This window comes from Stegostoma tigrinum, chromosome 4 (assembly GCF_030684315.1).
Source record: "Stegostoma tigrinum isolate sSteTig4 chromosome 4, sSteTig4.hap1, whole genome shotgun sequence".
Classification (NCBI taxonomy): Eukaryota; Metazoa; Chordata; class Chondrichthyes; order Orectolobiformes; family Stegostomatidae; genus Stegostoma; species Stegostoma tigrinum.
Genome location: NC_081357.1, coordinates 13,800,958 through 13,826,845, shown reverse-complemented (window position 1 = coordinate 13,826,845; position 25,888 = coordinate 13,800,958). Strand labels below are relative to the sequence as shown.

At 45.6% G+C, this 25,888-nt stretch overlaps 1 protein-coding gene across 1 annotated transcript in view; it reads left to right on the top strand.

Moving 5' to 3' along the window:
* Positions 1 to 25,888, top strand: part of gnmt (glycine N-methyltransferase) — a 47,021-nt gene that overhangs the window by 5,681 nt on the left and 15,452 nt on the right. The window contains exon 2 of the mRNA XM_048530388.2: positions 22,473 to 22,600. Within this exon, the coding sequence (XP_048386345.1) occupies positions 22,473 to 22,600 (128 nt within the window). The remainder of the gene's footprint in view (positions 1 to 22,472; positions 22,601 to 25,888) is intronic.

Sequence of the window (25,888 nt, the reverse complement as noted above, 5' to 3'; positions counted from 1 at the left end):
TCTATGAGGAAAATACACAGACATAGAGTTTATAGGCAGAAAGATGAAGGGCAGAGATAGCAAAGGATCATACAACTGGTGTGAGTGGAGTGAACAAACCTAAAGTAGATAACTGACTGCCTCCAGTTGAATCTTTCATCTTTCACACGCTCCTGCATTCTAGAAATTGCAGAAGCACGGCCTGGAGAACTCTGTTAGAAAGGAGATGCAAGTTTTGATTGATTAAGATGCAAATTCCAGAATCTGTTTCAAGTCACTGCCCCGAAATTAAAAGTTCCATCAGTGTCTGCTTAACTTTCCAAACATTGAAAGGCCAGAGAGAGAAAGGAATTTACAAACGATGACATTTCAGGTCAGACATGAATTGTAGGTGTGAGGCTTTGTTCAGAATCTGTATCAGAGTTTTAACCTGGAATCAGGCTGGCTTTATTCCAAAGGCAGGAATTTATAAAATGCCACACTGACTGACTATGACTACAAATTGCATGTTTCTTGAACAAAATAGAATGCATCTGCAAATAAACAAAGCCTTTGGTGACATGACTCACCCCACAGGTTTACTTTTGTGTGTGTGTGAGAGAGTGAGAGAGTGTGTGTGTGTGTGAGTGAGAGAGAGAGAGAGTGTTTGTGTGTGTGAGAGAGAGAGTGTATGTGTGAGAGAGAGTGTGTGTGTCTGTGACAGTGAGAGAGAAAGTGTGTGTGAAAGAGAGCGTGTGTACGAGAACGAGAGCGTGTGTGTGTGAGAGAGAGTGAAAGAGTGTGTGTGCGAGAGTGAGAGAGTGTGTGTGAGAGAGAGGGACAAAGTGTGTGTGTGTGAGAGAGTGAGTGTGTGTGTGTGTGTGTGTGTGTGTGTGTGTGTGTGTGTGTGTGTGTGTGTGTGTGTGTGTGTGTGTGTGTGTGTGTGAAAAAGTGAGAGAGTGAGTTTGTGTGTGTGTGAGAGAAAGAGAGTGTGTGCGCGTGTGTGTCTATCCATGAGTGGGGGGTGAGTGTGAGAGTGTAATACCTAATCCAAAGCTGTACAAACTGATTAAGGCGGAGAGATCAGAACAATGTTTGAAGGTGATGGTGTCAAAATAGGACAGTAAGAGAGATTTTACAGACTCAGAGCAGTGTGTTGGGGTCACCTGTAGTGCGACATGAACCCAAGATCCTGTGTATGCCTAGGCCTTGTCTGTAGGGTATGGCTGTTTTAGTATGTTTAGGGTGGAAGCTAGAGAAGCTGAGGCCGTCTTCACAGGTACTGAACCTGGCTATCAGTGTCTGCTCAGCGATTCTCCAGTGTTTTGTACCTCCAAGTCTACCTTGGAGGACACTTACCCAAAGATCGGAGACTGAATGTCCTTGACCACTGAAATATTCCCCAACATTCGGACACAAGGAACAGCCATGGGAACCAGATTTGTTCCCTGATATGCCAACATTTTCTTGCACAAATTCATGCAAGACTTCTTTGCTGTGCAGGACCTCCAACCAGCGCAACACACCAGATACATTTCTTCCTTTGAACTCATGGCGAGGAATCACCGAAACAAATACACAGCGATATCAACAAGTTTCATCCCACTATCAGACTTAACATGGACTACTGTGTAGAAACCGTCTTAATCTTGGACACACACATCTCCATCAGGGATGGACACCTCAATACCTCACTCTACTGCAAGCTTACAGATAACCTCATGATGCTGTACTTCTCTGGCTTCCACCGAAAGCGTGTTCAAACAACCATCCCCTGTGGACAAGCCCCACACATACACAGGATCTGCTCAGGTGAGGAGGAACACGACAGGCACCTGAAGGTTTTGAATGACCATACAAGCATGGGATACGATGCCCAACTCATCGATGGTCACTTCCGACATGCCACAGCAAAAAACCGCAACAATCTCTTCAGAAGACAGACACAAGATATGAGACAAGATAGGGTACTCTTCATTGTCCAGTACCTCTCAGGAATGGAGAAACTACACCATGTTCTCCACAGCCTTCAACACACTGTCGATGACGATGAACACCTCGCCAAGATCTTCCCCAAGCCTCCACTTCTCACCTTCAAACACCCGCCAAATCTTAAACAGACAAATGTGTGCAGCAAACTACCCAGCCTTCATGACAACATCAACCACAACGCTACACAAACCTGTCATGGCAACGTCCGCAAAACATGTCAGATCATTGGCATGGACACTACCGTCACATGTTGGAACACCACCCACCACATACACGGCAGATACTCGCATAACTCGGTCAACGTTGCCTATCTCATACAACACAGGCAAGGATGCCTCAACAGTGATCTTGGGTTCATGTTGTGCTACCACCCCCAAATGGTTCTGTATTTGTAAAATCTCCCTTACTGTCCTGTTTTGACAGCATCACCTTGATTAATTGTTATGATCTCTCTACCTTAATTATTTTGTCATAAGTAATCCAAAACAGTAGACACACTTGCAAGCAGTCTGTCTCACATGCATATATTCTCTCGTGCACATGTTCTCCCTCGTGTGTACACACATACACATACTCTCTCTTTCCCTTGTTCCCTCTCTCTCACACGCGTACACACGTACATGTAAACCTACGGGGTGAATCATTTCATCCAAGATATGTGTTTATTTGCAGATACATTCTATTTTGATTAAAAAACACACAGGTTGTAGCCATAGTCAGTCAGTGTGGCATTTTACACCTTTAGCAGGAAGTGGTCCACCAAGTCACCCACTGTTCTCACTTGGAACTCTGTCACCATTTTATCCCACTGTCATTGGGTCAGCATCTGGGGTCTCCTTTGTTAGTGGCTCTCTGTGCGTACCTATGCCCCAGGGACCACAGCAGGTCTACTTGGCCTGACTTCTCAAGGCCAGCCAGGGATGGACTATAAATTAAAACTGAAAGAGCTGCAGACGCTGTAAATCAGGAACAAAAAAAAACTGAAGTTGCTGGAAAAGCTTGGCAGGTCGAGTTCTGAGGAAGGGTCACAGGGGCCCGAAACGTTAACTCTGATTTTTTTTCTTCACAGATGCCACCAGACCTGCTGAGCTATTCCAGCAACTTCTGCGATGGACAATAAATATCCAAACAGCCCACATCCCATGAACAAACACAAAATGTTCATGAAGGATCTCAACAGAATTTTGAATTTCTCTCAGAATATTTGCCAAACAGAAATATATTGATACTGGGTTTTGCTGAAAATTGCTATTCAGTTTTGTAGCATGAGTTTGTATTGTGCTTTAGTCAATGGATCTGTTATGATTGGAGCGGTGTCAACATTAATTGTAATTACTTCTCTTTTGAATGTACTGATGGTGCTGTTGGAGCCAGCCCTTGCTACACATTATAAAAGTCAGGGACAGCAAGTTCCAAGATGACATTTGAATCCCACAGCTGGCTGCCGCATGGGACTGTGGCAAAATACTAGTTACATTTAATATTGTCTAGGAGTCAGGCTGGGTGCTTGTAAAGCTTTCTGTAGGTCACTCTGAAGAGTCCCAGGGTGACTGAAGAGCAGTTCTGGTGTGACAGTTAGTTGGAGACAAAGTTGGATAAAGGCAGACCTGAGCTCTATGCTGAAAAGAGCTGTAAGGCAACAGAGATAACAAGATGGAGAGCTGGGGAACACAGCAGGCCAGGCAGCTTCAGAGGAACTGAAAAGCTGACGTTTTGGCTCTGGACCCTTCTTCAGAGATCAGAAGGCAACTGAACTGTGTGCAGTTGGATGGCTCTGCGCTGCTAAAAGGTTCTTGGAGTTTGAAAGGCAGAAACGTGTTGGGGGTCAGGGCTTGGGTAAAGCTGTAGGGACTGTCAAGAAGAGCAGATGCTGCTCGGCCTGCTGTGTTCATCCAGGTCTACACGTTGTTATCTCAGATTCTCCAGCATTGGCAATACCTACTACCTCAGGACCCTAAAGAAGCTGTACGTCACTAACTGTTCAATGCAACTATGAGCAAAGATGAAGAAAACCCGCAGGTCATGTTTGTGCAAATGAGCCAGGTCGGAATTCAGCAAACAAGCCCAGAGCCTATACAAGCTATTGATGAGATTTGGTGATTGTGAAATTCTGCAGTTTTACCTGATTTCTCTCCACAGATCCTGCCAGACCTGATTTACAGCAGCTGCAGTTCTTTCAGTTTTTGTTTAGGAAGTGCTAGAATGTTGTTTCCAAGAATCTAGGTGGTTCCCTGGAAGGAAGGTGAAGCACTAGAATGGGAGTAGTCCATGGAACCTGATGGAGTTTAGTGGCCAGGTCACCGTAAGTGAAGAACCCTTATCCTTCGTGAAGCTTTAATGACATTTAGTGACCTGCTGTGCCTCTAAAATCTGAGAGGGATTGCTGGGAAATCCTTGAGATCTGCCTTCATCACATTTGCTATTTGACATATTCAATGTGGTATATTGTTCATTGTTTTGCTGTTACCCATATTTGCCTCATGTTATGTTTGAGAAGTCCGAATACAAGTCACATCAATGTTGGCACATTGGAACCCTTGTTTAGCTAAAGAAATCTGTCTGAATTGTTCCTAAGCCGCAACTGGTTGAGTCTGAGACCTTTACATTTAGCCATATCATCATCCTGGTTAATTCTACAATTTGTTATGACCAACAGAGGAGTGGAACTAGAGACGAGTCGATACACCCCTACAACCTCAGTCATAATATAATGATCATGATTCAATACAGGAACTGACCTGGTAGGAGATAGAGAGCTCTCCTCCCGAGGGCATGGAGGCAAATCCATGGAAACTGACAACATTCCAAAGAAATCATGGAATTTCTGTACTTATGCAGGGAAGTGCTGTTTTTTAACTAATGATTGGTCCACCAAAACAAAATTTGGTCCTTGGGAACTAAAGAAGCCTTGAGACTCCAGACAGACAACAGAATTGTATTTTTTTTTGAATTTCAAAGATATACTTTCATAAAAAATCTCTTTGCATATATTGTCACAAAAGCAGTTTGGTTCTGAAGAGTTGCATCTGAAATAATAAACAAAATATTGGATTGTGACTGTATCCAAAAAAAATCAAAGATCTGTCTTACACATACGATACAAATATTATATATATTTATGTCACACCAGGAGGGTCCAATAACTGAATAGGCCCCCATTTACCTACAGCAGGAAGACCTCAGGCAGTGGTCTTTCCCCACTACACGTTGGCAGCAGCAGCCCCAAGCTTTAGTGCATCCCTCAGCACGTAGTCCTGGACCTCAGACTGTGCCAGTCAGTAACACTCAGTCAGGGTCAACTCCTTGTTCTGGAAGACCAATAAGTTTTGGCGGACCAAAGCCTGTCTTTCACTGAGCTGATGGTCCTTCAGGTGCAGTCGGTGTTTGGCTCGATGTGCGTCCTGGGGAACAGATCGTAGATCACACAATCCCACATCACAGAGCTGCTCAGGACAAATCTCAACATGAACCACTGCAATCTAGTGACATTAAAATGATCCTTTCCCCAGTGACAAACTTTATTTGCAGCCCATCCTTAACTTAATTAGATTTAGGGTAGTTATAGTCATTATTTCCAAAATGCTGCCCCAATCCTGGTGCTGAACTTGTTAGGCTTTTTATGTACTGACTAAAAAACATCCTCCGAGATGCAGTATAAGAATTTTGCTCCATCGCTACCTTGCACACTAATTGTTTCATTAACATTTAGGTATTTACATTTCTCCCACTCTTTCTACCATTATTATTCTTGTGCTTCTCTGAAATTTGATTGCATATTTGAATACTATTTTTCACCTACTCTTTAGGGATCCATCAGATACACCCAAGCCAGCATCTTTTGTGTTCTCCTTTACCTCTACCCATTTGACCTCATTTAATGATCCTTCCTGAATATCATCCCTCCTCACTGCTATAACTGATTCCATGACTGATATCGTTGCCCTTCCCTCCTCCTCTATCCTTTTCGCTGTGTCTTCTGATTAACCAGAGAATGTTGACCTGCTAGTCGTGCCCATCTTTCACCCAAGTGCTGGTCGTAGCTGCGGTATTATATTTCTATAAGCTGATCTGTGTTGTCATCTGTCTTATTCCTCAAAATCCTTGCGTCAAATAAGCCCTGCTAAACTCACTTTCTTATCTAATTTCTGTTTCTTCTGCCTGGAATTGTTTTGGCAGTATGATTTTTAAATTTAGGATAAAATGAGGGGTTCATGTAACCTCTACCGAAGTTTACCTGTCAAGTGTCTTGGTGATGAGGGAAGGCCAAGATGTTTTTTGGCTGGGAAGAAGGTGCAAGGTATTTATGCTTGCAGCAGTGAGTAGGACTTAGAGTCTCTGAAATTCGGAAAAGATTTCAGAACGTTGTGTTCTAAACAGCTGTATTTCAAATTTTCCATTAACTTTGATAATAAGGCTCTCAAGATTTATTGATCACCATCTCTACATGGATACACAGGCCACGTGATCCATAAAAGTGTGCTTTGAGAGGTTAAGATTGTAAGATATCCCGAAAAGCTCTGACTCAATCCTCCAATGTGCAGGAAAATGTAGAACAGCCATGAGAAACGAGATATGTTGCTTCACTATGCATAACTGTAGGCAGGAGCTTGTGCATTCATATCAAATTTGTGAGGAGGTAAAATTAATCTGAAAGATTCACCTTGTTTTACTGAGAAGGAGAGGTCTCCAGTAACACTATCACCATGAAAGACACTTCTGGGGTTAGAAGAAACCAGCCTGAGAAAGGAAAAGAACAGAAATAAACTCTTGGAAACCAAGATTTATTTTGGACTGGTATCTGAGAATTAAATGGTTACTTAAAGGACTGTGTAAACCTATAGCTATAAACTATAGGAGAGGTGATGGCCTAGTAGTATTATCACTAGACTATTAATCCTGAGATCCAGATAATGGTCCGGGGATCCGGCTTCAAATCCCACCACAGCAGGTGGTGGAATTTGAATTCCATAAATATCTGAAATTAAGAGTCTAATGATAATGGTGAATCCATTATCGATTGTCGGGAAAAACCCATCTGGTTCACTAATGTCCTTTAGGGAAGGAAACTGCCATCCTTACCTGGTCTGGCCTACATGTGACTCCAGACCCACAGCAATGTGGTTGACTCTGAACTGCCATCTGGGCAATTAAGGATGGGCAGTAAATGCTGACCTAGCCAGTGACACCCTCATCCCATGAATGAATAAAGGAAAAAAAAACTCACATTGGATGTGTAATAAATAAAATGGATTACTCTGCTCTGTGAGTTAAATTATAAGTTGCATTCAAATATATTGTTCATTCATTGAGCTTTTACTTCTGTGACAGTAAATGTCTTAAACAAAATCTTAGATAACACAGTGTGGAGCTGGATGAACACAGCAGGCCAAGCAGCATCTCAGGAGCACAAATCTGACGTTTCGGGCCTAGACCCTTCATCAGAGAGGGGGATGGGGTGAGGGTTCTGAAATAAATAGGGAGAGAGGGGGAGGCGGACCAAAGATGGATAGAGGAGATGAGGAAGGAGGATAACTTCTTCAGGTTAGGCATCCCAAGTTGAGGCTTCTCTTGAACAAAATCTTGTCATTCTTTCACCTATTAAGTTGAAACTTATCTCTTTTTTCAATAGTTATCAGTCCCTGCAGGGGTCATGAACAAATGATACAGCTACGATGGGCCGAATGGCTAAATTGTCGGCTATATTCTATTATTTTAGATGCTGTATACTGATAAGAATGATTTCAGCATTGACAGCGCCGTTTCAGAATAGGAAAAATGGTGGTCTAATGATAATATCACTGGATGAGTAAACCAGAATCCTAATGATCTCAGGGCAGGGATTAGAATCCCTCCATGGGAGATGGTGAAATTTTGTTTCATGGCCTTTTGTATGTGACAGTGGATGGGTACCACTGGGTAGCTCGTGTTACAAGCCAACTTCCATTGGGAACACGGAACTAAACACTCGTGCAATCTTTTGCATGTGGAGCTGGGACAATTATGTGGGCAGATGCCAGACAAAGTTAACTGAGCCCTGGTAAGGACTGAGTGTAACTTAACATGACTGGGGCTGGTACAGTGTGTAATAACAGTCATTATATTACAACTGCTCTTGTCGTCTTGACATCTTGGCGTGAAAGCATGAAAGATGATGTAATCAAAGGAACAATCCATTGTGTACAGCTTCCTATTGAAAATCCTCTCACAAAGGGACTTCATGCCAGTTAACTTTTGGACACTTGGAGATTTGTTCAGAATATAGGGCTGCAGAGAAGGTGGATTAATGCTTCATGCTATTATTTATCAGGCTATTTCTCAACATGCAAACAAAAAGAGAACTGCGGGTACTGGAAATCAGAAACAAAACAAATTGCTGAGGAAACTCAGCAGGTCTCAGCGCCTGTGGAGAGAAGGCAGAGTTAACGTTTCATGTCCAGTGACCCTTCTTCAGAACTATAATCAGGAAATTGTTGATATATATGCGGAAGCTGAGGTGGGAGGAGTAAACGATAGGTGAGAGATAGAGCCCAAAGAGAGAGAAACACAGTTGGACAGACTTAGGGGTGGGTAAATGTCAGTCTGGGGGCATCAAAAGCTGCTTAATGGGGACCATTAGTGGCTGACAATGGAATGGATGTGACAGCAACCAATTAATGACAAAGTCTGACGTGTGGGAGCTGGGGTAAGGACATTGGAAAAGGTGCTCAAGCCCTAAATTTATAGAATTCGATGTTGAGTCGTGAGGGCTGCAGCGTCCCAGAGCGGAAGCTTCTTCAGGCTTACGCTGACCTTAACTGGAGCTCTGTAGTAAGCCCGAGACAAAGATATTTTCCAGGGAACGAGGTGGCATGCTGAAGTGGTAGGCAACAGGAGGCACAGGGTCATTTTTGCAGACAGAGCGTAGGTGTCTGCAAAGCAGTCATTGATTCGGCGAGTGACAATGAGGATGTGTTGGGAGGGGAGATGTGAGAGAGTGTGGGAGGTGGGCATGGGTGCAGGTGGGGGACAGTGTCAGTGAGTTCAGACTTCAAAAGGCTTCAAGAGGGATGGAGGAATGAGTGGGCATTAGCGGCTAGGGAGAAACAGGAACAGGCAGGGCCATGACCTGAGGACGTCCTTATTCTAGGCTGAGGAGAACACCTCAGGAGCTTACCCCAATCCCGTCCCTCAGCCTCTCCTTCTTCCCAATCCCCGACCTTCACCTCCCTGCCAATCCCCACCCCACCCCACCATACCATACCATTCCATACCGGAACAAATCCACGCTTTGAAAGCTGCTGAGCTGAATGCTTGGTCTGGGTGTGTTCGCTCTGCCATCTCCATCCCAGTGGCAGTCAGGCTCAGACCCTTAATGCTATATAAAGGCCTCACTTGATCACAGGCTGGGTAAGTAGCTGCCCAATGGCTCATTTCCCCAACACAGGCACAGATACACATACGCACACTTGTGCACAAGATAACAAAGTGTGAAGGTGGACGAACACAGCAGGCCAAGCAGCATCTCAGGAGCACAAAAGCTGACGTTTCGGGCCTAGACCCTTCATCAGAGAGGGGGATGGGGAGAGGGTTCTGGAATAAATAGGGAGAGAGGGGGAGGCGGACCGAAGATGGAGAGAAAAGAAGATAGGAGGAGAGGAGAGTATAGGTGAGGAGGTAGGGAGGGGATAGGTCAGTCCAGGGAAGACGGACAGGTCAAGGAGGTGGGATGAGGTTAGTAGGTAGGAGATGGAGGTGCGGCTTGAGGTGGGAGGAGTTGAGAGGAAGAACAGGTTAAGGAGGCGGGGACAAGCTGGGCTGGTTTTGGGATGTAGTGGGGGGATGGGATGCACTGGGCTGGTTTTGGGATGCAGTGGGGGGAGGGGACGAACTGGGCTGGTTGTGGGATGCAGTGGGGGAAGGGGAGATTATGAAGCTTGTGAAGTCCACATTGATACTATTGGGCTGCAGGGTTCCCAAGTGGAATATGAGTTGCTGTTCCTGCAACCTTCAGGTGACATCATTGTGGCACTGCAGGAGGCCCATGATGGACATGTCATCTAAAGAATGGGAGGGGGAGTGGAAATGGTTTGCGACTAGGAGGTGCAGTTGTTTATTGCGAACCGAGCGGAGGTGTTCTGCAAAGCAACCCCCAAACATCCGCTTGGTTTCCCCAATGTAGAGGAAGCCACACCGGGTACAGTGGATGCAGTATACCACATTGGCAGATGTGCAGGTGAACATCTACTTAATATGGAAAGTCATCTTGGGGCCTGGGATGGGGGTGAGGGAGGAGGTGTGGGGGCAAGTGTAGCACTTCCTGCGGTTGCAGGGGAAGGTGCCGGGTGTGGTGGGGTTGGAGGGCAGTGTGGAGCGAACAAGGGAGCCGCGGAGAGAGTGGTCTCTCCGGAAAGCAGACAAGGGTGGGGATGGAGAAATGTCTTGGGTGGTGGAGTTGGATTGTAGATGGCGGAAGCGTTGGAGGATGATGTGTTGTGTCCGGAGATTGGTGGGGTGGTAGGTGAGGACGAGGGGTGTGAGGGAATTTGGAGTAGATAGGCAGTGGGCATATTTCTTATGGTATTTTCCAGACTTCAGAACCCACCTGCATTGGGGGTCATAAAATCCAGATCCAGGGCTTTGTCTCAGGGTCGCCCTGTGCTGCTTCCGATATTTGAAATTCAGTCCTCCTTCTTTATCACCAGAAATAGATCACAGAATCAGACAATGCCAAGAAGAAACATCTGCTCTCTTCCAGGATACAATTCATTTTCCGAACAATTCTGCGCAGCCTTAATATGCAGCATTCAAACTGAGATCCTTCCAACTGGTTCAGCATTTATTTTGTATGCAGCTGTTGCTCATACTCTGAAATCTACCAGTTTAAGAAAAAGAACTTCAAGATAACAAAGTGTGGAGCTGGACGAACACAGCAGGCCAAGCAGCATCTCAGGAGCACATGGATTCTCCAGCATCTGCAGTTCCCATTATCACTAAGAGAAAGAACTTCCCGATTTTGTGCACCCATGTGAATAGAACTAAGTCATTCGAGCCCTTTGCCTCTGCTCAGCCATTTAACATATTCGTGCTTGATCTGATAGTGAGCCTCACCTCTGTAACTGACCTTGATACTCTTTAACATTTCAAAATTTATCCAGCTGTGCCTCAATACGAACATACAAATCAGGAGCGCGAACTTGCAGGTATTTTCTAGTCAACCCGTTATCACACACCTCTGGAGCAGTATGGTCTTGAACTTGAACCTCCTGGCTCAGAGCTAAGGACACTACCACTAAGTTACAAGGGCCTTGAGATGGAACGTGCACCCCCTGTATTTCTGCAGCTGCCATTCCCACCTTGCTTTGAGCTCTTTACAGCTTGGTAATGTTGGAGTGCTGCTCTGAATTGGCTTCATCCAGCTTCAGAGTCGAATATCAAATGCAACTTGTTTCTTTCTCTTTATATCAAGAAGTGCTCTTACAAACAACGTTTTTTTCTCCCCATCGCCAAATTGCCTGTGGCTTTTTAAAAAAATTTGTCTATTAGCCACCGCCAGTAAATCAGCCTGTTTCCGTATTCTACATTCAGCGCCATCTGTTGCTGTTCAGTCTAATTACATAAATCGCCTAATTCACAATGTAATTTATCTTGCCCCATAGTCACCAAATCAACACTGCAGGACTTGCTAGTGAAGCAAGCATTGCATTGACAGTTCAACGATTAAAATTCCCTTGCTTTGTCTGCAGTCGATGTAATGTTTGTGAATTTGAGTTGCATTCGGTAACCTCCATGCACCTTTTCGACATGAGAATAGAGCTGGGAGTGTTGCCGGTGCCTTTTGTAAGTTGATACGCAGGGCTGGTTGGCCAAGCCCAAGACATAAACAGACTGAGTTCTCAAGCAGTAAACAAGTCACAATGAGTGGCATTTTCCTGCCTTAAGACCAAGTCTGAAGGCGGCCATCAAAGCTTTTGGTGAGCTACACCCACAGTACAATTGGGAATGTTGTGAGCCAATGAGATTGAGGAATGGCCATATTCTTCCAAGCCAAGATGGAGTGTGTGTTGGAAATGGCCTGTCCCCTTATCTGCTGCTCTGTTCCAGCCAGTAGAGTTTTGGAAGGTACAGTTGAAGGAGACTTGGTGAGTTACTGCAGTGTGCCTCGCAGATTTGTTGCTGGTGAAGGATTCAAATCTTGAAGGTGGAGGATCAGGCATCAAGGATGTGATTGTGTTCCTCGCAGCTCATTGTGTCTGCATAGGTAAGTCACCACATTTTGTGGCAGCCTAGTCCTGCCCCCAAGCAAGACCCTTAGGCCCCTGCCACTGGGCTACCTGTTTAAAAGGCTCCTGGACAACTGCAGCCAGGGGCATCATTTAGCCTCTGTTCATCATTCCCTCGCCTCCCCGCAGATGTCAGAGACCAAGCAAAATGTGGCACCACACATTGGCAGTGCCTCCCCAAGTCATCCTACTGAGAGGGGGAAGGGCAATTCTCTTCCCTATGGAGAGCAGGAAGAGGTTGACTGGCAAAGAGATCCTGGGTAGCTGTAGACCCTAACACTGGTGGGTGGCTGAAGGGGGATGTGACAGCCTCGTGGTATTATCGCTGGACTGTTAATCCAGAGACCCAGATAATGTTCTGGGGACCTGGGTTCAAATCCCACCATGGCAAATGGTGGAATTTTAATTCAATAAAATACCTGGAATTAAGAGTCTAATGATGACCATGAACATATTGTCGATTGTAAGGAAGAACCTATCTGGTTCACTAATGCCCTTTAGGGAAGAAAACTCTCATCCTTACCTGGTCTGGCCTACATGTGACTCTGGACCGACAGCAGTGTGGTTGACTCTCCTGCCCTCTGGGCAATTAGGGATGGGTAATAAATGCTGCCTAGCCAACAACACCCTCTTCCTGTGAATGCATAAAGAAAAGGAGAACCTGGCTCTTGACATGAAAGAGGATGAAAATCCATTGTTCTCCAAAGTATGGACCAATATCTACTCAATATTTCCTGCCCCAGTGATTGTTGGCTAGTAATGGATGTTTGCAGAGGACTGCCACGGATGAGGTTGGGTGCTTGATATCACTGTCAGATGCCTCATCTTCATTAGTACTTGTTGCTTCATTGTAGCTACTGATGTTGCACCAGTCATACCTTCCTTTTCACCCCTGTCATGGTTCAGCAGGATAGCAAACTGGGGATTTTCTGTTCCTATGCAGGTGAAGGATGGTAGAGTGTAATAAGCTGGAGGCAGGTTAGAGGTTTGTTACCGGGCTTGGTTTCAGGTTGAGATCAAACAAAGAACCGTGGACGCTGAAGATCCAAAACAAGAACAGAAGTTATTGGAGAAACTCAGCAGGCCTGGCAGCATCCATGGAGGAGGAGCAGAATTCATGTTTCGAGTCCAGTGACCCGTCTTCAACACCCACATTCCATGAATGAATATTAAAAAAAGACCAGCTCACTGACTTTCCATCACAACCGCGAGAATGTGTCAACCTGAGAGCTTTTCACCGCAGGCTAGTATGGGCGAAGGGCACAACTATATAAGATGGTTTGAGTTTGTATCAGCTGTTATGGCTGCCTTTCTTGGTTCGGCTTATAGATCCAGTCAGGCTCCAGCCCTAATGCTGCTGAAGTGTTTAACAGCAACTGGCCAGACTCCATATGTCTGAGACTGATCATGCAACATGGAGATACTTCACCAGTTACACTGTAAGTGTTCATGTGAAAAAAAAATTGCCTTAGTTTCGTAGCAGCCAAGTAATTGAAGAAATCTGTATGCTGTGAAGTTTGGGAGATGAAGTCGACCTGACTAGGCGTACGCCTCATACATAGCCAGGTTTGTGACCGCATGTGTGATTGCACCAGTGAATGTAATTGGCTGCAGGCTGGGATCGTAATGCATACTCATGACAAATACAGGGTAAGTTCGCAATGATAGCTGACCCACCCGAAACGTTCAGAGAATTTAAAACAAAACGTTAACCTGCCATCCCGACTGGGCATTAAACCCCACCCACCTCCATCCTTTGAAAAGCCCCAAGCGCTCAGAAAATTCTGCTGCGTGAACTTGTTCCTCACATTCATCCTGGGGAAAAGTCTATTGATATGGAAAGGACTCAGAGTGTCAGTATAACTTATTCCAATGTTACCCTGTCTACCTCTTGGTGGTTGGTAATCCATACACCAACCAGCACTTGGCCATTGATTGCTTTCTCATCTCGGTTTGACAGTGTCATTTGTCTTTTCTGATCAGGAAGGAATTTGCTTTGCGGGGTTTTTTTTTGTTTAAAAAGTGATTTCATGAAAATTCTCAGCCAGCCCTTTCAAAGAAAATGGCCTTAAATTATATAAGGAGCTGCATCATTTAAATGAGATGCTAAACTATTTGCAGACCTGAGCTTTTGGTTTGCATTGTGTTCTTTTTCCAAACCAGGACCTATTTCATCATAAGATAATAAAATGTGAGGCTGCATGAACACAGCAGGCCAAGCAGCATCTATTTCATCATCCCTCCTAAGGCTTCACCTTCCTGCAGCCTGTGTGTTCCTGTGGGCACCACTGCCATCTCTCTGTCACTCCCTGTTACTGCAATCAACCTGTTTTCCTCAGTTGCTTGAATCCACTTTTAGTTTCTGAATCCTGATGTCCAATTGAGTATGCCTTTTAATTTCTTTCCTACATTAGCATAGTGAACATCTCAAAAGCACTGCACAGCGTTTTCGAGCATCCTGAGGTAATTCTTAAAATGCAAACTCTATTATTGTTGAGGTCAGTTGCAGTTAAAGAACAACTTGCCTGGTGAGGGAATTGATCAGTTTGAATGATGTCATTCGGGGTGGGTGGGGCGATCAATGAATTCCTTGAACAGGACAAGGTTAAGTCTGGATGCTGGCCTGGTTTTTGTCGTTGTGAGCTGTCTTGGTAAACAGTGCTATTCAGGGAATTACTGGAAGCCTGCCCAGTGCTCAGCTGTGCGTAAACATGTTTGTTTAGTGTTCGCATGTACTGGGGCAGATTGAGATTAGAAGTCAACTCCAACAGACTGTCAAAAAGTCGCAGCCCTGGAGGTCATTGCATGGTGTCAGACACCATGATGCCTTACTGTAAACCCAGCACGTGGCCTAGATATAAACCAGCCAAAACAGCCTCTGTGACAGCAACAGTTCAGGCTGCTACTGCAGTGAAGAGGTCTGGATTGAGGACAACTTATACCAACAGAGCACCTTTCATGTCACCAAACATCCTAAAGTGTTTCCTCAGAAGTCATATAGTCAACATATGATGCTGAGGTGCAAAATGAAATATCAAAAGCATCATGATATGAACGCTGGATATTTGAAATAAGTGCACAGAATTCCAAAGAAAGTCCACAGTCCTGGCAGCATCTGCAGAGAGAGAAACAGAATTGATGCTTCGAGTCTAGTGACCCTACTCCAGAAGGGCAGGTATGGTAGCTCAGTGGTTAGTATTGCTGCCTCACAGCAACAGGGTCCCAGGTTTGATTCCACCCTTTGGCGACTGTCTGTGTGGAATTTGCACATTCTCACGGTGTCTGTGTGGATGTCCTCTGGTCCTCCAGTTTCCTTCCACAGGCCAAAAATGTGCAGGTTAGGTGGATTAGCCATGGGAAATGCAGGGTTACAGGGATACTCTTGGGAGGGTTGGTGTTGACTCGATGGGCTGAATGGCCTGTATCTGCACTGCATGGATGCAATGATTCTATGAGTTGAGTTCCAAATAGAACTTCATTCTAAAGAAGAGCCATACCAGACCTGAAACTTTAATCTGTTTCTCAATGCCCAGATGCTGTGCTTCCTCAGCATTCTGTGTATATATCAAATGAACAAAACTTTGTCAAAGAGGCAGGTTGTAACAAGTGTGTGAAAGGAGGATATAGAGATTAAAAAGGTGTAGTGAGAGACTGCCAGAACATAAGGTCCCAGTGGTCGAACAGTCAAAATCAGTGATACTGGGAGTGATACTATACCACCAATGGAGGCGGAGAAGACTATAGTGATTGGGAGGGATGTGGCAATGGAGAGATTTGGAAATAAGGAGGCCAATCTTGAGGACGCAAGCCCACATTGTTCAAAGGCAGCATGAGCATGTGACATTTTGGCTTTAAAAACAAGTCACGAACAAACAAGCCGACATAAATGAAAGTGGCCGAGAAGCTGTTGGATTGTCACAAAATCCCAACTGGTCCTTTCCCAGCCCCACGACAATCTGGTTGACTATAACTCGCATGTGAAGAAGATTGGAGCCATTGAGTGATTGTCCATCCCTAGCAAAAATGTCAGGTTTGTCAATAATGCATGAATGGAAAGATTTTCTGATGGGCTCAATTTTATAAACATGCAAGATTAGCAAAGTTCTGAAGAAGAATCACTGTGTTCAAAACTTTAATTTGGTCTCACTCTCTAAGATGCTGAGTTCCCCTGGCAATTTCAGTTTTTGTTTTAGTTTTCCAGCGTCCACAGTCTTTGTTTTATTTCACCAAATGTCACTATCATGTACAGTCATTTATTCTTCAGCCAAGTTTTTTTCCCTTTATTCATTCATGGGAATGAGAGGGTCGCTGGCCAATGCCCATCCCTAATTGCTCAGAGGGCAGTTAAGAGTCAACCACATTTGCTGTGGGTCTGGAATCACATGTAGGCCAGACCAGGTAAGGATGGCAGTTTCCTTCCCTCAAGGGAAATAGTGATTCAGATGGGTTCTACCTGACAATTGACAATGTATTCACAGTCATCATTAAATTCTTAATTCCAGATATTTATTGAATTCAGATTCCACCATCTGCTGTGGCAGGATTTGAACTCATGTCCCCAGTACATTGTCTGGCTCTCTGGATTAACAATCCAGCAATAATACCACTAGGCCATTGCCTCCCCCTGCTGGGTAGCAGCAGTGTGTACTATCTGGAAGATACACTGCAGGAATTTGCCAAAGATCCTTTGACAGCACCTTGCAAACCCATGACCACTTCCATCTTGAAATTTAAGGGCAGCAGATACTAGGGAACACCACCATTTGCAAATTCGCCTTCAAGCCACTCACCATCCTGACTTGGAAACATGGTGCTGTTCCTTCACTGTCGCTAGGTCAAAATCCTGGAACTCCCTCTCTAATAGCATTGTGAGTCAAACTACAGCAGCAGTTCAAGGGAGGAACTCACCACCACCTTCTCAAGGGGTAACTAGGGACGGGCAAGAAACGCTGGCCCGGCCAGCGACACTCATGTCTCGTGACAGAATAAAACATACATCGACTGCAGACACCGGCATTCATGAAGCACCTTGCCTGATCTCACATCCTGGATCTCGGAAGTCACAATGCCGGGGCAGGGCAGATTTTTGTACAGAACATGAAACCTGAAATTCCCCCCTCGGCAAGCGTCTGCTTACTCTACCCATCGCACATTTACAACTGAATTCAAGATGGTTTTCAGTGAGATCAACCATGAATTATTTACGTCCCTGAAGTAACTTGATATAGCTGGATATCGGAGATAATGGGAACTGCAGATGCTGGAGATTCCAAGATAATGAAATGTGAGGCTGGATGAAAGATGCTGCTTGGCCTGCTGTGTTCATCCAGCCTCACATTTCATTATAGCTGGATATCGGTACTGTTAGCAGCCAGTGGGTGATGCATTGCTCTGTATGGTTGCAACTAGCATCGTGCTAGATAAATGTACAATATTGTTGCTGTTGTACAACAACACACCATAGGAAACATTGCTGTGTCTGAATTCAGCCCTTGTGTGCCTCAAGGCTGACCTACCATAGGGGATCTTTAAAGCGAAGTTCAGAGCTGTCACCCCCACTGTCCAGTGTTAACCAATGCATTGTGATTCGAAACAGGAGCCTTTGAGCATTCAAGATAATAAAATGTGAGGCTGGATGAACACAGCAGGCCCAGCAGCATCTCAGGAGCACAAAAGCTGACGTTTCGGGCCTAGACCCTTCATCAGGGAGGGGGATGGGGTGAGGGTTCTGGAATAAGTAGGGAGAGATTGGGAGGCGGACCGAAGATGGAGAGAAAAGAAGGTAGGTGGAGAGGAGAGTATAGGTGGGGAGGTAGGGAGGGGATAGGTCAGTCCAGGGAAGACGGACAGGTCAAGGAGGTGGGATGAGGTTAGTAGGTAGGAGATGGAGGTGCGGCTTGGGGTGGGAGGAAGGGATGGGTGAGAGGAAGAACAGGTTAGGGAAGCAGAGACAGGTTGGACTGGTTTTGGGATGCAGTGGGTGGAGGGGAAGAGCTGGGCTGGTTGTGTTGTGCAGTGGGGGGAGGGGACGAACTGGGCTGGTTTTGGGATGCGGTGGGGGAAGGGGAGATTTTGAAGCTGGTGAAGTCCACATTGATACGATTAGGCTGCAGGGTTCCCAAGCGGAATATGAGTTGCTGTTCTTGCAACCTTCGGGTGGCATCATTGGGGCACTGCAGGAGGCCCATGATGGACATGTCATCTAAAGAATGGGAGGGGGAGTGGAAATAGTTTGCAACTGGGAGGCGCAGTTGTTTATTGCGAAGCGAGAGGAGGTGTTCTGCAAAGCGGTCCCCAAGCCTCCGCTTGGTTTCCCCAATGTAGAGAGCCCAACTGGGTACAGTGGATGCAGTATACCACATTGGCAGATGTGCAGGTGAACCTCTGCTTAATGTGGAAAGTCATCGTGGGGCCTGGGATAGGGGTGAGGGAGGAGGTGTGGGGACAAGTGTAGCATTTCCTGCGGTTGCAGGGGAAGGTGCCAGGTGTGGTGGGGTTGGAGGGGAGTGTGGAGCGAACAAGGGAGTCACGGAGAGAGTGGTCTCTCCGGAAAGCAGACAGGGGTGGGGATGGAAAAATGTCTTGAGTGGTGGCGTTGGATTATAGATGGCGGAAGTGTCGGAGGATGATGCGTTGTATCCGGAGGTTGGTGGGGTGGTGTGTGAGAACGAGGGGGTTCCTCTTTGGGCGGTTGTGGTGGGGGCAGGGTGTGAGGGATGTGTTGCGGGAAATGCGGGAGACGCGGTCAAGGGCGTTCTCGACCACTGTCGGGGTAAAGTTGTGGTCCTTGAAGAACTTGGACATCTGGGATGTGTGGGAGTGGAATGCCTCATCGTGGGAGCAGATGCGGCGGAGGCGGAGGAATTAGGAATAGGGGATGGAATTTTTGCAGGAGGGTGGGTGGGAGGAGGTGTATTCTAGGTAGCTGTGGGAGTCGGTGGGCTTGAAATGGACATCAGTTACAAGCTGGTTGCCTGAGATGGAGACTGAGAGGTCCAGGAAGGTGAGGGATGTGCTGAAGATGGCCCAGGTGAACTGAAGGTTGGGGTGGCCAACTTACTTTTCAAGTTTCATTGTAAGAAAGTTGTTAGAAACGTTAAAACTGTTAGCAGAAATCTTTTCGAATAAAAACAATAAAAGAAAATATTGGGGTCCTTCCTGCTCCTCTGATGCTGCTAGGCCTGCTGTGTTCATCCAGCTCTACACCTTGTTATCAAAGAACATATTAAAAACATACAAAGAACATGTTTAAACTTTAAATTACTTAAAAACTACGTAAGATGATAATATTTGAGGACACAAAATAATAGCATAAAAGCAAAGTTAAAAGAATCAAAGATAATGGGGACTGCAGATGTTGGAGAATCCAAGATAATAAAGTGTGAAGCTGGATGATCACAGCAGGCCAAGCAGCATCTCAGGAGCACAAAAGCTGACGTTTCGCGCCTAGACCCTTCATCAGAGAGGGGGATGGGGAGAGGGTTCTGGAATAAATAGGAAGAGAGGGGGAAGCGGACCGAAGATGGAGAGAAAAGAAGATAGGTGGAGAGGAGAGTATAGGTGGGGAGGTAGGGAGGGGATAGGTCAGCCCAGGGAAGACGGACAGGTCAAGGAGGCGGGATGAGGTTAGTAGGTAGGAAATGGAGGTGCGGCTTGGGGTGGGAGGAAGGGATGGGTGAGAGGAAGAACAGGTGAGGGAGGCAGAGACAGGCTGGGCTGGTTTTGGGATGCAGTGGGGGAAGGGGATGAGCTGGGCTGGTTTTGGGATGCGGTGGGGGAAGGGGAGATTTTGAAGCTGGTGAAGTCCACGTTGATACCATTCGGCTGCAGGGTTCCCAAGCGGAATATGAGTTGCTGTTCCTGCAACCTTCGGGTGGCATCATTGTGGCACTGCAGGAGGCCCATGATGGACATGTCGTCGAAAGAATGGGAGGGGGCGTGGAAATGGTTCGCGACGGGGAGGTGCAGTTGTTTATTATGAACCGAGCGGAGGTGTTCTGCAAAGTGGTTCCCAAGCCTCTGCTTGGTTTCCCCGATGTAGAGGAAGCCAACTCTGTGACTCCCTTGTTTGCTCCACACTCCCCTCCAACCCCACCACACCCGGCACCTTCCCCTGCAACTGCAGGAAATGCTACACTTGCCCCCACACCTCCTCCCTCACCCCCATCCCAGGCCCCAAGATGACTTTGCACATTAAGCGGAGGTTCACCTGCACATCTGCCAATGTGGTATACTGTATCCACTGTACCTGGTGTGGCTACCTCTACATTGGGGAAACCAAGCGGAGGCTTGGGGACCGCTCTGCAGAACACCTCTGCTCGCATAGAATGACAAACGCATGCATGTCCATGAAAATAAGTAGGGACATAGTGTACAAAAACAGGGAGATTGTGCTGAACTTATATTAGAATCTGGTTGCACCTCAGCCAGTGTATTGCGTACAGTTCTGAGGGAGAATTTGGTGCAATTATAGAGGGCAGACAAGGGTTACCGGAATAAGAGATGAACATCAGTGACATGGAGATTGATCAGTGATAGGAACATTGGCAGGGAAATTGATCAGTGATAGGAACTGGGGCAGGGAAATTGATCAGTGATAGGAACATTGGCAGGGAAATTGATCAGTGATAGGAACGGGGGCAGGGAAATTGATCAGTGATAGGAACGGGGGAAGGGAAATTGATCAGTGATAGGAACGGGGGAAGGGAAATTGATCAGTGATAGGAACGGGGGCAGGGAAATTGATCAGCGATAGGAACAGGGGCAGGGAGATTGATCAGCGATAGGAACATTAGCAGGGAGATTGATCAGCAATTGGAACATTGGCCAGGAAATTGATCAGTGATAGGAATAGGGGCAGGGAGATTGATCAGTGATAGGAACATTGGCAGGGAAATTGATCAGTGATAGGAACGGGGGAAGGGAAATTGATCAGTGATAGGAACGGGGGAAGGGAAATTGATCAGTGATAGGAACGGGGGCAGGGAAATTGATCAGCGATAGGAACAGGGGCAGGGAGATTGATCAGCGATAGGAACATTAGCAGGGAGATTGATCAGCAATTGGAACATTGGCCAGGAAATTGATCAGTGATAGGAATAGGGGCAGGGAGATTGATCAGTGATAGGAACATTGGCAGGGAAATTGATCAGTGATAGGAACGGGGGCAGGGAAATTGATCAGTGATAGGAACATTGGCAGGGAAATTGATCAGTGATAGGAACGGGGGCAGGGAGATTGATCAGTGATAGGAACATTAGCAGGGAGATTGATCAGCAATTGGAACATTGGCCAGGAAATTGATCAGTGATAGGAATAGGGGCAGGGAGATTGATCAGTGATAGGAACATTGGCAGGGAGATTGATCAGTGATAGGAACATTGGCCGGGAGATTGATCAGCAATAGGAACAAGGGCAGGGAGATTGATCAGTGATAGGAATATTGGCAGGGAGATTGATCGTTGATAGGAACAGGGGACAGGGAGATTGATCAGTGATAGGAACGGGGTGCGGGGGATTGATCAGTGATAGGTACGGGACGACAGGGAGATTGATCAGTGATAGGAACAGGGGGCAGGGAGATTGATCACTGAAAGGAACAGTGAAAGTTTGGGTGAGCCAGAAAGTCTCATTATGCTGAAATAGTAATGAACTCTTCACTTCCATTGCCATAGCCTCTAGAGCTGGGGTGGAAAAGTTCGAAACTGGGACTAGTGTAGTCAGATTTTTGTTGACACAACAGGCTGAATGGCCTCCTATTGCACTGTAAATGTTTGAGTAGAATTTAATATCGTTTTAAGATAAAACAAAATGTATAAGACTACCTTAGGTGGTTTGGTTTCTGCCTTGGTTTCTAGCCTCCTCATTAAGCCTGTTGCATTCTTGCATACAACTCACTTATCCCTAAATTGCAATTAGGCCATGATGCATTTCTTGGAAAATATAGAACCATTTTTTCTTTGTCGTGAGTGTGATCTTCCTTTGAGCTGCGTCTCCTTGATTTATGAGACACATTATTTCATTACTTCATTGCTACATTACTTCACGGCATTTTGACCTTTGATATGACAATATGTAAACAGCACATTCTTTGACTATTCTGTGATGAGAAATGAGCTTGCTCTGAGAAGGGCCTTTCTCTTCTGCTGCCACTGTATAAACATTACATTGTGCCCTTGTCAAGGATGATGTTGTCACTGGTGAAGATCTTTTGTTGCGGTTCGCCTGGCCTCCCCTAACAGCACTGTCTGCTTTCCTTGACAGAGTGGATTCCATAATGTTATTGGAAGAAGGCTTCAACATGATGAGTGCAGATGCCAGTGACAAAATGCTGAAATATGCGTTAAAAGAGAGATGGAACCGACGGAAAGAAGAGGCGTTTGATAAATGGGGTAAATATTGTGCCTTGAGAGAAAACATAAAAAGGAATTCTTCTTCAAACAGAAACAGAAATTACTGGAGAAACTGAGCAGGGCTGGCTGCATCTGTGGAGAGAGAAACAGAGTTCATTTTTCAGGTCTTCAAAAGTTCCTCATGGTAAACTAATTAGCAAGGTTAGATCACACGGAATACAGGGAGAACTAGCCATTTGGGAACAGAGCTGGCTCGAAGGTAGGAGACAGAGGGTGGTGGTGGAGGGCTGCTTTTCGAGCTGGAGGTCTGTGCCCAGTGGTGTGCCACAAGGATCGGTACTGGGTCCACTGCTTTTTGTCAATTATATAAATGATTTGGATGTGAACCTAGGAGGTAGAGTTAATAAGTTTGCAGATTACATCAAAATTGGAGGTGTAATGGACAGCCAAGAATGTTACCTCAAGAAACAATGGAATCCTTAGAGTCCCTGCAGTGCGGAAGCAGGCCATTCGACCCAACAGGTCCACACCAGCCCTCTGAAGAGCATCCTCAAACCCTCCATTCCCGGCAATGTCCTGATAAATCTGTTCTAAACCCTCTCTAGCTTTATAATATCTTTCCTATAATAGAGTATTCAGAGGATTCACCAACATCCTGTACAACCTTGAAATGACGCCCCAACTTTGATACTCAAATGCCTGAGCAATGAAAGCAAGTGCGCTAAACACTGCGACCTTTCTTCAGAACATTGTATGAAAATTTCAAAAACATAATTTATTCATTAAAAAATTGTGTATGTACATTGTCACAAACGCAGATCGGTTCTGTGCTGTTCCATATCAAATACACAAGATAAAAACATTGTACTTTTACTCTGTCCAACTCTCTTAGACATACAATGCCAATATTTACACTTATTAACCTTGTATGAAACATTAGTTCAGTCTTAGTTGGAGTTTTTCATCCATATCAGGGCTCTGCACTTTCAGAAAGATGTGAGGGCTTTTGAGAGAGTGCGGAACAGATTAATGTGAATGGCTGCAGGGACTAGGATCTTCAGTTGTGATTGTGGATTGGAAAAGTTGGGACCGTTTTCCTCGGAGAAAGCAAGATTGAGAGGAGATATGGTGGGTGTTTGTAAAATCACGAAGGGTTTGGACAGAGAGATGAGGGAAAATTCTGTTCCCATTGGCGGAAGAATTGAAAACAAAAGCACTGAGACATCAAATAATTTGCAAAGGGACAATAGAGACATGAGCACAAAAACAAATGGTTTATATCTGGAATGCACTTCCTGAATGTGTGCAGGAGTTAGGCTTAGTCAAAGCAGTCAAAGAGGAGTTGGGCTATGATCTGAAATGCACAGGGAGCCTGCACAGAGATGGCAGGATGAATGGCCTCTTTCTGTGCTTTAGTAATCCCATGATTTTGAAAAGCTTGACATAACCTCAGCTTTTCATTTCCCTCCTGCAATAAATGAACCCCATTGCTTTGCTTGCCTTCCTCATGGCTTTCTTTACCTGTGTAGTTGCTTATCATGTTTTGTATAGCTGTCTCTCCAAACTCTCTGGTGCAGTATCCTTTCTGTTTTCCAAGAAATATGCAGCCTCTTCATTTTTCCCCACCATTGTAAACCCTATGTGTATTGCCAGTTATATACCTATTTTGCAAACTCATTTAATGGCCCATAATTTTAATAGCGATGACCGTGTACCTGAGACGGACGGCCACTTTTGTTGTCTACACCTGCCCGAGAATGAGTGATTTAACTAGAAACAAAGGTTGCAGAAGCTGGGATTGTTCCCTGTTGGAGAAAAGGAGATAGAGAGGAAGTTTGAATGGTGTGTACAAGATTATGGTAGTTTTAACTAAGGCAGATAAAGTAAAGCTGCCCCTGTTCATTGATGATGCAATGCTTAGGGACCATAGGTTTAAGGCACTGGGCAAAAGATGCATGGGTTAATTGCAGAACGTAGATTATTTATGCAGCTACTGGTAAGGATCTTGGCGTGGGCTTATTGGTTGACATTGCTGCTTCACAGTGCCAGTGACATGGGTTCGATTCCAGCCTCAGGCGGCTGCCTCTGTGGGGTTTGCATGTTCTCTCTGTGTTAGCATGAGCTTCCACCAGGTGCTCCAATTTCCTCTCTCCGTCCAAAGATGTGCGGGTTCGGTGGACTAGCCATGCTAAATTATCCTGTAGGGCTGAGGGATACACAGGCTAGGTAGATTAGTCATGGCAAATGCAGGGTTACAGGAGTATGGTGGCGTGGTTGTGTCTAGGTTGGATGGTCTTCAGAGGGTCTTGATGGGACAAATAGCTTCTTTCTGCACTGTAGGGATGCCATAACCTCAAACCCTCAGCCTATGAGGGTGATAGAATTCTAGACTATTGTGATTGTAATGAGATCAGCCTAGTGGACCTCATAGAATATGTGTTCCTTGATTGGGGCTGTTAATCTGGTTCCATCAGGGACTCTTGGCTGACAGATATAAACAGAAATTTCAGTTATCCTGATATAACAAGGTGTAACGCTGGATGAACGCAGCAGGCCAAGCAGCATCAAAGGAGCAAGGAAAGTTGACATTTCGGGACTAGACCCTTCTTCTGAAGACGCTTTTCTGAAGAAGGGTCCAGACCCGAAACATCAGCTTTCCTGCTCCTCTGATGCTGCATGGCCTGCTGCGTTCATCCAGCTCTTCCCTTGTTATCTCAGATTCTCCAGCATTGGCAGTTCCTACTATTTCTTTTAGATATCCTGTTCACTCAAGGAGCTGGATCTGCGCTAGCTGGGTCAGTGTCATGTACTATGCATATGTAAATAAAAGGTGACTTGGTGATGGTATATCGGTCCCTATGGAGTTATTTCAGTGGAAAAGAGTGGGATTAATGATGTAACCACGCAAAAGCATCTACTAGCTCAAGCCCAATTGGACTTCAAATAAGCACCTCAACTAGCTTTATCATTAGAAGATATAGCATATGAGTTAAAGGGTATGATGATGGAAGTGGACACTGTCGCCAGGTTGACTGAGCTTAAGGGACACCGCTTGAGTGAAGGTAATTGATTAGCTTCACCAGGACATTTCCTGAACAGAGGGTTTCGAAGTAAGCCGACAGCAAAAACCCCAAACAAAGCTAAACCTCATCCAAATGGTTAATGTTTTCTTCAGGATCCGGGCTAGTAAGCCATTGTCGTTGCTGCTAGCATATGAACTCCAGACAGCAAAAGAATTCCACCAGGCCTGAATTGAGTAAAGAGACCTCCACAGGCCAGTATCCAGGAAAGCTCACACCATAGAAAGGGGTGGAGGGATGGAGGTTA